Genomic DNA, 12875 nt, shown 5'->3' with positions numbered 1-12875 from the left:
ATGATAGATTATTAAAAATGTATATTTTATAACAATGTCTATAAATCATTTAAACACACAATAACATCCCACACAAAAGGAATCCACAGCCATCCTGGAAGTGATTAATTATAGTGCTAAGATGATTGTAACATTCGTTCACAGTGTTTTACAAGTTTCACAGATCTCTTAATGTTACAAGACCCAGAATCATCGAGTTTTCATCACCGATGTCTTGAAGCCATATTTCCTATCTGGCTATGAATTCCTGCTGTCTGAAAGATAACTAACATCAACAGCAGTATCGCCCCTCACAGAGGATTCAACATGACATCTCAACAGCACAGGGTACATATGTGTACATGTGGTTAGGACTTGAGACAGGAAAGCTACACAATACTGAGAGACAGGGACACATATATGGAAAACTGCTTACTAGGCACCTCTAAGAATTCCCCTCTTCCATCTAGTTCCCCAAACTGCGTGTCTATTTTCCTAACAAAGGATTTCCGATATTGACTTGATAAGACTAGTGTGTAAAATCTGTTATACTTGGAATTACCATTTCTTTCTAAAGCAGAGAACAGTGTGGGCTAGGAAAATGATTTTTGAAAGAAAACTACTGTCAAAGGTGTGGTAACCAGAAGTTAGATTCCTTTTGTCAATAACACCCAACGTTTGACTTGGGAATTGTGGTAGTCAAGTGGTTAAGGATCCACTCTGCTATAGGGTGAGGCTCAAATCCCCACATGTGTAAAAGGTTTGAAAAGACTGTTCCATGTCATCCACAGTGGTGATGCTGAAACTGGGAATCAAACATTACTTATGTGAGGTTAGTTTCACGCCGCACTCAGCAATATTCCAGCTATATGGCAACAGTCTGTAAAAAACCAAGTCTGGACAAGACAATCCATTGATCAACAGCAGGGTCATCAAGCTATTCAGTTGGGATACAATGACATGTGTCAACCAAGTCAGTGAGTTCGACCACCCAATCCAGTTAGTCGCCTCCTACGACAAACATGGGTTTATGATCAATTCAGTTCATGCAAATCTGGTTGTAGCTTTAAGCAGTATCATCACAAGGGAAATGAAGTATGAGATCGACAACACAGTCTTTAGAGTCACAAACAACCATTGCCAAAACTTCTAACAGAGGTATACAGAAACAAACACATGTGTACAGCATCAAATATCTATTCCCTTAAGAATGGTGTAGTATATATACTGAGTAGAGTTTGCCAATACAGAGAGTGTGAGATCCACATTGTACAGGTTTACTGTACCAGGACGTACATCTTGTTACAGCTTCACAGAAACCAAACATACATATAATGTATTTCAACTGGTTCAATTGGACAAACGACTAAGGATTGTGATTTCATACAACCAACAACATCTATAAAGAGACTCAGTCCACAGGTCAAACAAAAACAACAGAACAATAACTGCCCTTTACAAATGGAATAAAAATTCACGTTTTCTCCTGAAATTTTCCAACCTGAGGACTATTTTCATTAAACCTGCAGCTGACAAACACTGAAAGAACAACATGTTTCTTAAAGATAAATCCAGCAGTTCAATAGTCAATGATTATTACAAATGATGTATCTTTTGGACACTTAAGATGATAATCCTACAAAAAATGGAACACCTGACATAAAACAGAGTTGTATACTCACTGTTCTTTACTTCTATATGTACGGTGAATTGTAAAGCTCTTTCTTACGTGTCCATGGCATTGCTAGTGTTTCAGCACACATGCAATGCCCAATCATCTACATATCAGGATCCTGTTGAGAGGTGCTGCAGCAGGGAAGAAGGAGGACGTACAAGCCTGATACTTGACATGTGTTCACATTACAACCCTTTCACATCTGAACCTCTGCTCACCCACATACAACAGTACAGCTATGGTGAACACTGAGGAGTAGAATGTTCCACAATGGACAGTTACCGATGTCTACCATCAAGCTTGGAAAGTTTATCACAAGAATGTCCTCCTCCTGTAAGAGCAGTGACCCCACGATCAGAGAGGTCGAGGAATGTGGAGTGCCTCCACCGGAGGAATGAGGCTTGGTTCATGTTGGCTGTGAGGGGTGGGCCCCCAGTCTCCCAGTCCAAAACTGGGGATTGTCATGCGATGCTTGAGACATCTGGACAGGTGATACATCTGAGACCTCTCCAGGTGGGATAACACCATCAACACTTGTCTGTAACAGAGGCAACAGAACACACTCAACAGATGTGAAACTCACATCAGAATTCAACATTTCCCTATGACTCATAGTCAAATGATAAAACAAAATTCTGTCATTTACATTCAAAACAGAGATTTTCTGTAAATAATCTGTAAAAACTGTATCATTAACAAGTCAAGAATCTCAATTGAGTGTGTAATATGTGGTCATTAATGCAGAACCAGAACTGGCTCACAGTAGGAAAATTTCAAGGCTCCTGTAGACAAAGATACTGAGGTGGATCCAGGTTGGGGTGCTGCCTTCTACCCTGAAACACACACACATGCATGCACTCTCCTAAATCTGACCCAGAGATGATTACCATAGGGTACTATGAGACACAGTCATCCAATCATCAGGTTTGACAATTTGATCCATTTAGACCCCACTTGTGACAAATACAGGTTGCTAGCAACTTGCAGAACCCACACATGGCAACCTTTCACATACTCACACAGAAGCCATTGGAATCCAGACAGAAGATGTACTGACCTGTGAAGTGGTGGGATCACATCCTTGCTGATCAACGAGCCTCTGGTGCTGACAACGTTAGAACTCTCAGTGCAGTCACACCACATCACAACATTGTTGCTGGGCAAGCGATTCTCAGCTACAAATATTCCCCCTGCCCATCCATTGAGGAGACTGTATACCGTGATGCCTTTCCGAACCTGAAACACCAACAACTTCAATGGATGAAAGAACAGATGTGGCAGGTGACATGAGCCATGAGTGTGTGAGAGAGAGAGGGAGAGAGAGAGGGAGAGAGAGAGCTATATTTCAGCTACATGGTCTGTAAATAATCGAGCCCCGATTTCTCGAAACAAACTTAAGTCAGAGTTTTGACTTAAGTTCAAGTTTTTGCTCAAATATGAGAAAATGCAGGAACATGCATTTTCCAGAATGAAAGGAAATCGGTATCCAGCTCAAACATAGTAGACAATCTGAATTTGGTGGACAGATTTCTTTAGTTGTTTGGACTTTTTTAGCCTAAAAATGCAGTTGAGATAAAAATTCAGTTCGAGATTTGAGTTAAAACTTAAGTTTGTTTCGAGAAATCGGGCCCGAGTCAATCCAGTGATCAACATCATAAGCATCAATATACGGAAATGGGCTATGATGACATGTCAACCAAGTCTGAGAGCCTGGCCACCTGATCCCATCAGTTGCCTCTTATAGAGAAGATCAATTCTATCCCAGACCTTCACGAGTGACAACAGCATTAAGATTACTGCCTTTACATTTTGATGAGAGAGAGGTATGTATACATACACGTGTGCAGGTATGCTGACAGAATATGGAATCTGACACTATTACAACCAAGTGAAACTGTCACATTATTTTTCTCAATATGTTAAGTTGTACAAAAGCTGAACCAAAACATGGCAAATGAAATTCATAAAAATTGATAAATGTAATTTTCTGAATAAAATTGACATTTTATACTTATCCTGACTCATGCTTAATTGCTTATCTCCTCTTCCTGGCGAAGGTAGTGAAACACCTGAAATCCCTTGAAGTTCCCTTCTAAAAGAAGTGGACGAAAAAATACACTCACCCATGAGTAGCCTCCCCTCCTCCTCTTATGGTAAACATGGGTTGTTGAAGGCCTATTCTACCCCGGGACCTTCATGGGTCGTCAGTGATATCAACCAGTGGTGGATGGCATAAACGACCGCTTTCATTTCCGACTGGTTGATGGGAAGAGCCTGTTCCTCTTTGTTCCACATTCCTGCTGCTACCTCACTCTCTAGATGAGCTCCCCATCCTTGTAGAGGTGCGTCTACATAGAGATGGCTGTTGAATACCAGCTCTAACATATAAGTTCCTGGGCTGACATTCGATCGGCGAGTTCTTCAAAGCAGAAAGGGCTTCACAGTGTCTGGGAGCAGAATCTGGCCTCTGTTGTTGAAGATGAAGATTCAAGAAACGTAACGGACGCAGCTGCAGTCTTCCTCTTCTGGTCATATCTTGCACAGACATGAGGAGACCCAGTAGACACTGCCATTGTCGAAGTGTCAACAGAGAGTAGAGATTGCTTTATCATTTCTTGAATCTTGACCCACCAGTTCTCCAGGACTACAATCTTATTCAATGTAGTGATGAAACGAATCCTGAGGAATTTCAGATCTTGTTGAGGTTCCAATTCAGACTTTAGGTGAATTACTAACCATCCCAGTTGTGTTAGTAGCCTGATTGTGAAGTCAAAATGTAGTCTGAGTTGACTTTTCTCTTAATGCGCTTGTATGCCATCGTCCACGTAGAAAGCGCTGCATAGCCCCCTGAGTTGTAGATAACTGACGATGGGTTTGGTTACCCAAGTAAATAGCCATGGGGCCGAAGATTTTCCAAATGGTAGGACCATCCACTGGAAGTGCTGACTGTTGAAAAGGAAACGCAGATATTTCCTGGATTCTCGATGATTCGGGATACATAGGTACGCATCTTGCAGATCTATGCAGATCTGCTACTCGTGGGTGAGTGTATTTTACATCTGCTTCTTTCAGAAGGGAGCTTCAAGGGATTTCAAGTGTTCCACTACCCTCGCCAGGAAAAGGAGATAAGCAATTAAGCATGAGTCAGGATAAGGAAAAATATATAGTCATAAATGGTTACAAGAGTGAATCAATACATTCTTCCTTTTCTAGTTAAACGTCTTACTAATTCACAAAAAGAATCAGCACCATGTAAAACTGTACTGGGCAAGTCCCTCATCAGTGGGCCTTGTGTGACCGTGGAAACACAGTTTTGCTAGTCACATCACATGGCAGTGTTGGTTGCTGGGAGCCTACTAAAACTGCATCACCACAAGATAGCACCCACCTCCTCCTTTGTTCCCTTAGCAACAGCTAGTTGGATAAGGGCATCGGCAAGGACATTCTCATACTGCCTGTTGCGGAATGTGTTGATCTGGTCGACCATCAGGGCCTTGGAACTGTGCACCGACAACACATAGCGATGGCTCATCTTAGTGCCCGGAACTGGAACCAGGGCACAGAAAACAAAGTGAACAAAAATAGGATCAATTAGTATACATCAGTTTGGATTTGTTAACATACTTTTCCAGTGTGAAATGATCTGACAGAGGACAGACAGAGTACCAAACACTCTCACTGCTACAACTAATCTCAAAGTCCTCACCTGTCGTCCAGTGACTGAAGGCCAGACAGAGGACCAAACACTCTCACTGCTACAACTAATCTCAATGTCCTCACCTGTCGTCCAGTGACTGAAGGCCAGACAGAGGACCACATACTCTCGCTGCTACAACTAATCTCAAAGTCCTCACCTGTCATCCAGTGACTGAAGGCCAGACAGAGGACCACACACTCTCGCTGCTACAACTAATTTATACAAACCTGTAGAGGTTATGAATTCTTTGAAGAATGTCCTCCTTGGGGTACATATATAGCATTAAAATGTCCATTTAAAAATGCCTACGACAGTTGTAACAATATTGAATAAATATTTTACAAAACAAAAAACTCGTTTTTGTCTTGTGAGACCACCCCTACAGGGCCCCCACTCGGGCCCCTTAACAGCCAAGAGCAGGTAACTCTCGCTGCGTACCTCATACCTCACTTTTCATGCTGAGATTGTCAGACAGAATGTGGGGAGGCGGGTGGCCGTACCCCAAGGAGGACATTCTTCAAAGAATTCATAACCTCTACAGGTTTGTATAATTCTTTTTCAGAAGAAGTCCTCCTTGGGGTACATATATAGCATAAGACAGACTCCCAACGAACGTGAGTCGGGAGCGGCATTCTGTCTGCTGATGTGTACCCTACACACACTCTCATACACTGCCGAAGCTGCGAGAGATAGAGAAATACACTTACCCAATCACCAAGCCGCTGATGTCAATCAGGCGGGGGCGGGGCAACATAAGGCCGAAAGAGCCAATCGATAATAACCCAGCAAAGGTGATTGACATATGACCACACCTCATGCCATTCACTGTAAATATTCCCCCAAACCAGCGAAGTAGTGCCGGGAATAACAGTGCAAGAGTAAATATGAGCGTATGTCGACGCTAATAGTGAAAAAACCGTCTATAGGTAGTTTCTCTTTGTGTGTTTTTTTTTTTTTTTTTTTTTTTATATATATATATATAAAAACACCACCACCAGGGGATATCCGTCACCAATATAACAAGAAATGTTTCGTGAAAACCCCACCACCTCATGATAAACAAAGTCGAGATCTCCGACGCTCATTCAGCTAGGGGAATCACGACTCTGCCCACTGGTGAGAACTGTATGGCCAAACCGAGCACGTTCCCGTGAATGTTTGTCCAGTTGGTAGTGACGGATAAACGTGCTCGGTCGGCTCCAAATAGCCGCAGAGCAGATCTCCTCAATGGGCAGAGCCGCGGCATAAGCCTGTGACGTAGCCACTGCCCTAACAGAATGAGCCTTTAACCCATTAGGGATAGGTAACCCTTTATGAGTATATGCCATACAAATGGCAGAGACAAGCCACCTAGATATGGTTTGCTTGTTCGCCGGCAGACCAGCTCTTCCCCCGCCATAACAACAAAACAACTGGTTATCTTTTCGGATATCAGCAGTTCGTTTGATATAAGCCCTAAGGGTCTTACGGACATCTAAGACGTGAGCACGTCGAAGAGAGGTACCGGGCGAGGGAGGCTGCATGAGCTTAGGGAGCTCGATAGGCGCTGTAACATGAAAAGCGCCTGCGATCTTAGGACGGTAAGAATCCGGCAGTCTAATACTGACCCTGTCTTTGTGAAAGACGGTCAAAGCAGGATCCGCTGACATTGCATGAATGTCACCTACCCGCCTGCCAGACGTTACCGCCACAAGAAAGGCAGCCCTCCACGTTAACAGCTGGAGAGAAAGAGACGATAGCTCGTGAAAAAGAGGACCGGACAACCAGTCAAGAACGACTGACAAGTCCCACGGGGGACTAATCCGCCGGACAGTCGGACGGATCCTATCCACACCCGCTAAAAAACGCTGAACAAGAGGGTGCTGCCCCAAGAGAGCACCGTCAACAGGAATATGGAATGCCGAAATGGCCGTGGAATAGCCCCGAATAGTAGAGGCGGCTAGGCCTGACTCTAACCGGGACTGCAAAAATTCCAGTACTTCAACTAGAGTTGAAGAAAAGGGATCAAGAATCCCCCTGTTGACACACCAGCGCGCATAACAGGCCCATCTATCCTCATATTGAACGTTTGTCGAATCCCTCCGCGAAGCCAGAATTGTGTCTGCAACTGGTGCAGAAATTCCGCTCGCTTGGAGGCGATTCCTGACAGTGGCCAGGCCACCCACTGAATCCTGGGATTCGGGTGCGGCGCTCCGTTCTGGGATAGTAAGTCCGGTCGAAAGGGTAAAAGGACAGGAGGCAATGCCAGAAACCTCATCATTACCGGAAACCAGCTTTGAGACGACCAAAGAGGAGCAAGAAGCACTAACAGTCGAGCTGGTTGGGTGGCAAGCTGCGAGAGGACCCTGGGAATCAGCGGCAGAGGTGGGAACGCCCACAATACCCTGTCCGTCCAATCGAGCTGGAAAGCGTCCTGAGCGATGGCTCTCGGATCCGGTATCCGAGAACAAAACACCGGAATCTGGTTCGTCCCCCCAGAGGCAAACAGATCCACCTGGAACGATCCGAACAACCGGGAGATAATCCCGAATATCTCCCGATGCAACATCCACTCGTGAGGAGCTAGGACACGTCGAGAGAGCGCGTCTGCTCGAACATTGTCCACCCCGGGGAGATACACGGGACACACCCGAACATTGAACCGGTCGCACCACTGTAGAAAGTGCCACGCCTCCTCTAGGAGGGACGGAGAAACCGTACCGCCCTGTTTCAGGATATAGGTCATTGCCGTCTGGTTGTCCATCTCTAGACGTACCACACAGCCTCGAACCGTCTCCCGAAAGTGTTGGAACACTAGCCGGACAGCTCTCAATTCGAGCACATTGATGTGCAGGCGCGTTTCGTGCCGTAACCATAGGCCCGAAACTGAATGGGCGCCCAGCACGCCACCCCACCCTGTGAGGGAAGCGTCCGTCTGAATTGAAAGGGTTGGTGAGGGAGCGTCCAGGTGTAACCCCCTGGATAGATTCCCTACCACTGTCCACCACCGTAAATGAGGAAGGAGCCACTCCGGAGTGAGGAGAATCATCTCGTAACTCCTGCCGTGGGACCACATTCGCGCCAAGGCGTACTGAATAGGTCGCATCCTCAACCGCGCCCTCCAAACAACGTCCACCGTCGCTGCCATGTTGCCTAGCAACTGGAGCCAAACCCGAGCCGAAGCCGAGGGGGACTCGAGGAATTGCATAACAACTCTCTGAACTTTGGAGATCCGATCCGGCGAGAGGGAGACTACGCCTCTCGCTGTGTCGAACCGAGCGCCTAAGAAGATCAGATCCTGTGTAGGAACTAGGTCTGACTTCTTGAGATTGATAATCCAGCCCAACCTGGTGAGAATACACATTATGGCGAATGTTGCGTCTCGACTCAAGTGAGCGGCAAGTGCTCGTATAAGCCAATCGTCCAGGTACGGGTGACAACACCTGCCCTGTGACCTGGCCACTTGCGCTGGGATTAACATAAGCTTGGTGAATACCCTCGGAGCCGTAGCGATGCCGAAGGGAAGCACCCGAAACTGATAGCATACCCCGTCGAAGGAGAACCGCAGGTACTTCCTGAACTCGGGATGCATCGGAACATGCAGGTACGCATCCTTGAGGTCGATGGACGTAAGCCAGTCGCCTCTTTCTACAGATGAGATCACTGACCGTAGTGTCTCCATCTTGAATGACGGTACCTGCAGCATAGTGTTCAGCCGTTTGAGATTGAGAATCGGTCTGAACCCTCCGTCCTTTTTGGTGACCAGGAAATAAGTGGAGTAAAATCCCTCTTGTTCCTGGCCCCCTGGAACCACCTCGATGGCCGCCTTGTCCAGTAAAGACTGAACCTCGGCGCGGAGAACCTCGGCTTTCTCCGGAACTACCGGCACAGGAGTGCGCCGAATTCCGGAAAAGGGAGGCGGGTCTCTCTTCCATAGTGGTAAGTGGCCGTCCCTGAGTGTGGATAGGACCCAGGGGTTGGAGGTTACCTTTTCCCAATCCGACAGGAAGTGGGAAAGGCGGCCACCCACAGGAAGGTTTGGCAGAAGGCAATGAATGCCCGACGTCGGCAGTGCTCCGACTGCTTGATTCGGGTTCACTTGCAAGGGCTCCGGAGGATGACTTACTGGGAAGCCGGGGCCGACTTCCCTTTCCTCGGAAAAGGATGCTGGGGCGCCGCAGCCTTGCCCTTGCCCCTACCCTTACCCTTACCCTTCCGCGCCTGCAAGGGCTGTGCCCACTTAGCAGAGTCCTTGGCCGGAGCCGAAGGATAAGCGGAGGAAAGCACCGGGGGACGCGCACGAGAAGTGTGAGGCTGTTCTAACAAGGGTTTAGACTCCTTGAATGTAGACACAGCCTCCGCGGCCTCCCGGACTACTGATGCCGCTCCCGGGAAGAGAGTAGATCCCATCCGGAATGGCAGTGAAAGTAGCGCTTGCTGAGTGGCCGGCGAATACCGTGCCACGGACAGCCACAGTCTACGGAGGCCCATAACTGCAGACATCATCTGACACGCCGAGGACCTGATCGAGTCCCGCGCCAGATGTGACTGCACCTCCGTAAGCTGTTGAGCGAGCGTAGGGGAAACACACTCTTCCTCAACACCGCCGCCGTCAACAAGCCGACGCTGCAATACCGAAGTATATGCGGCGTGTATTGTGACTTTCAGGCACTGAGCTGCATTTCGGTACTGCTCCTCAAACGACCTATAAGCCGATTTGAGGGCAGTAACGTTAGAGGTGAACGGAGGCAGGCGGCGTCCTTGCTTAGCCGAAGCTAAGGAGCTGCCAGAGGAACCCCCCAGGGCGACCGACGCATAGATACAGTCGTCGACCACTGGAGGGTTATACAAGTCAAGATCACCCATAAGGTAACGTCGGTCTAGCTCCGGCAAATCGAAGCGTGACCGCGCTCCCGTTAAAAGAGGGTTAATCACTTCTGACAATATAGAAGGGAGGATGCGCAACCGAGAATCCACCACCTTGGCTGGGGCAAAAGCCTCACCCGGCAGTCGGAATTCCTCGGGGTCAGGTGTCGCCGAAGCAACCACGACCTGCGGCAGGACAGAAGCAATACGCTCCCGTACCTGCCTCAGCGAGGCGCCGAGCGAAAACGAAAACTCACTCGGCCCACCCCGGTCCTCCCCCTCCTCCATTATCTCCTCGGCGCGATCCCCCATGAGTGACACCTCAGATCTGTCATCTAAGGATAGCTCCGGGGGATCGGTCGAGGGAACATCCGAAAGAGAGAAAGGCCCGAGCAGAGCCGAGCGGCCCGACGCCATAGACCCGACGCCCGAGACTGAGTCTGGGTGGCGGATCGCCGGCAACGCTCCCAACATAGGCATGGTCCCATGACCAACACTGGCAACCTCGGAGTGGCTGGCAACCGACTCTAAAGTCGGTTCCTGCGCACCCCTAATGGAAGTCCCCACACCGGCGCCAGAGGCGTGGCTGGGGAGTCCCACGGAAGCCGAAGCCGGATACACACCCGACTCCGGACGAACGCCGATCTCCTGACGGAGACCGGACATCGCATCCGAAATCAGGGTATGCACCGACGCCATTTGCTGCTGCAACAAAGACGACAGTAAATCAAATGTTAACGGTTGCGAGGGTTCAGTGGGAGGTGCTGCGGAGGTAGAAGCCACCGCTGGAGGTGGAACCGAAGTACCCTTCGCTGGTTTTGCCGTATCCCCCCCCGAGACTGAAGCCGAAGACGCCTTCTTAATATCTTTTTTAGCTTTTTTTGAAGGCGGCTCCTGAGCCCAAATATCCCCCCCCGCCTGGATCAAAGATCTATAAAAGATCAAGTCTGCATGACGGGATTTTTGAGCCCTGGGGGAAAAGTCCTGACATACGGCGCATCCTTGCTCGTCGTGAGCTTCCTCCGCCAAGCAACGCAGGCACAGAATATGCTTATCCCTCGGGGGGAGTCTTGCGTTACAAGTAGCACACCCCTTGAACTGGAAAAAACCGAACCGTGCTATGATTAATAGCAAGGCCCGTTAATCCAACAAACACATGAGTATTTAACAGAAACAATAATACGCACTGGCGATATTTAACCGTTAAATAATAAGAAAGCTATTTATGAAAACATACAATAGCATATAAGGATTTTTTTTTTTTTTTTTTTTTTTACCATGGAAAAGAAAGGTAAAAAACCATACAAATATCCGGTTTGTATTTAAAACCACCTAAAAGAATAGGCAGAAGAAATAACCACCAGGTACGTGCCGCCCGCCATCTTGTCAGCCACATGGCTGAAGACCACGGTAGCCACGGAAAGTTACAACATTTCATGAATGAAAAAGAGTGAAATATGCATTCCTAATACCGCCCGTGCGTTAAAAAGGAACCATACATACGGTTTTCGTAGCTTTCTCACTCATTCTCTTCAATTCGTAGGTTTCTCTAAGTATGAGAGCTTGCTGATGGACGACTGTCCTCAATGACGACAGCATGAAAAGTGAGGTATGAGGTACGCAGCGAGAGTTACCTGCTCTTGGCTGTTAAGGGGCCCGAGTGGGGGCCCTGTAGGGGTGGTCTCACAAGACAAAAACGAGTTTTTTGTTTTGTAAAATATTTATTCAATATTGTTACAACTGTCGTAGGCATTTTTAAATGGACATTTTAATGCTATATATGTACCCCAAGGAGGACTTCTTCTGAAAAAGAACTCAAAGTCCTCACCTGTCGTCCAGTGACTGAAGGCCAGGCAGAGGACCAAACACTCTCAATGCAACAACTACTCTCAAAGTCCTCACCTGTCGTCCAGTGACTGAAGGCCAGACAGAGGACCACATACTCTCCTGGTTCCAACATCAGGTTACATCCAATGAAACATCGCAGCTGTCTCTGGCTATGGCCAATCAGCTTGCCCACGGAAAAGTTAGGATGTTTGGACTCTTGGAGGACCAGGATGAACAGGTCAAGAGGAGATTTCCCAGAGTTGTCATTTCCTCTGAAAAAGTGCATGCACATGTTTATGAGTAATAAAGTATTAATTAGACAAACAGAGATCATATCATACCATTAATTCTAAATATACTGTAAAATCTCATCTAATAGATGTTTCAAATTTTTTTATATGATAATTCAATAGGTGAATATACCAATACAGATACTGTCATAAATTTAGACGAACTTGTAGTGGATTCCAATTCTTTGAAGAGAATCGTCCTTGCGATACATATATGAATTTTCTGCTGCCGGAAAATGTCATGTGACAGTATCAATGTTTTAATAAAATATTGTACAATAAACAAAAGTCTTTTTCGTTCATTATACAGCCCCACCGACCACGTGCAGTGACCCCTCTGCCGCGTATGCGCAGGCAACCAGGTAAGCATCCAAGCCCATATCATCATTTCTTCTGCTGAATAAAGCAGGGAACAGAAGTGCGGGGAAGCGGGTGGCCCTACCCCAAGGACGATTCTCTTCAAAGAATTGGAAACCTCTGCAGTTTGTCTAATTCTTTTTCATAGCGATTGTCCTTGGGGTATATATATGCATAAACTCAGACTCCCAAAGACTGGAGGCTA

At 47.1% G+C, this 12875-nt stretch overlaps 1 protein-coding gene across 1 annotated transcript in view; it reads right to left on the bottom strand.

The window, feature by feature from the left end:
- The window catches only part of LOC137274657 (calpain-15-like), a 34011-nt gene continuing 21136 nt past the window's right edge, over positions 1 to 12875 (bottom strand). Inside the window, exons 10-13 of the mRNA XM_067807974.1 lie at positions 12099 to 12295; positions 5043 to 5200; positions 2712 to 2890; positions 1 to 2192 (exon numbers count right to left, since the gene is read on the bottom strand). Of these exons, the coding sequence (XP_067664075.1) occupies positions 2009 to 2192; positions 2712 to 2890; positions 5043 to 5200; positions 12099 to 12295 (718 nt within the window). The 3' untranslated portion in view covers positions 1 to 2008. The remainder of the gene's footprint in view (positions 2193 to 2711; positions 2891 to 5042; positions 5201 to 12098; positions 12296 to 12875) is intronic.

Source organism: Haliotis asinina, chromosome 2, assembly GCF_037392515.1.
Source record: "Haliotis asinina isolate JCU_RB_2024 chromosome 2, JCU_Hal_asi_v2, whole genome shotgun sequence".
NCBI classification, from domain to species: domain Eukaryota; kingdom Metazoa; phylum Mollusca; class Gastropoda; order Lepetellida; family Haliotidae; genus Haliotis; species Haliotis asinina.
Note: the sequence above shows the minus strand (reverse complement) of the source record. Positions and strands in the feature narration are given on the sequence as shown.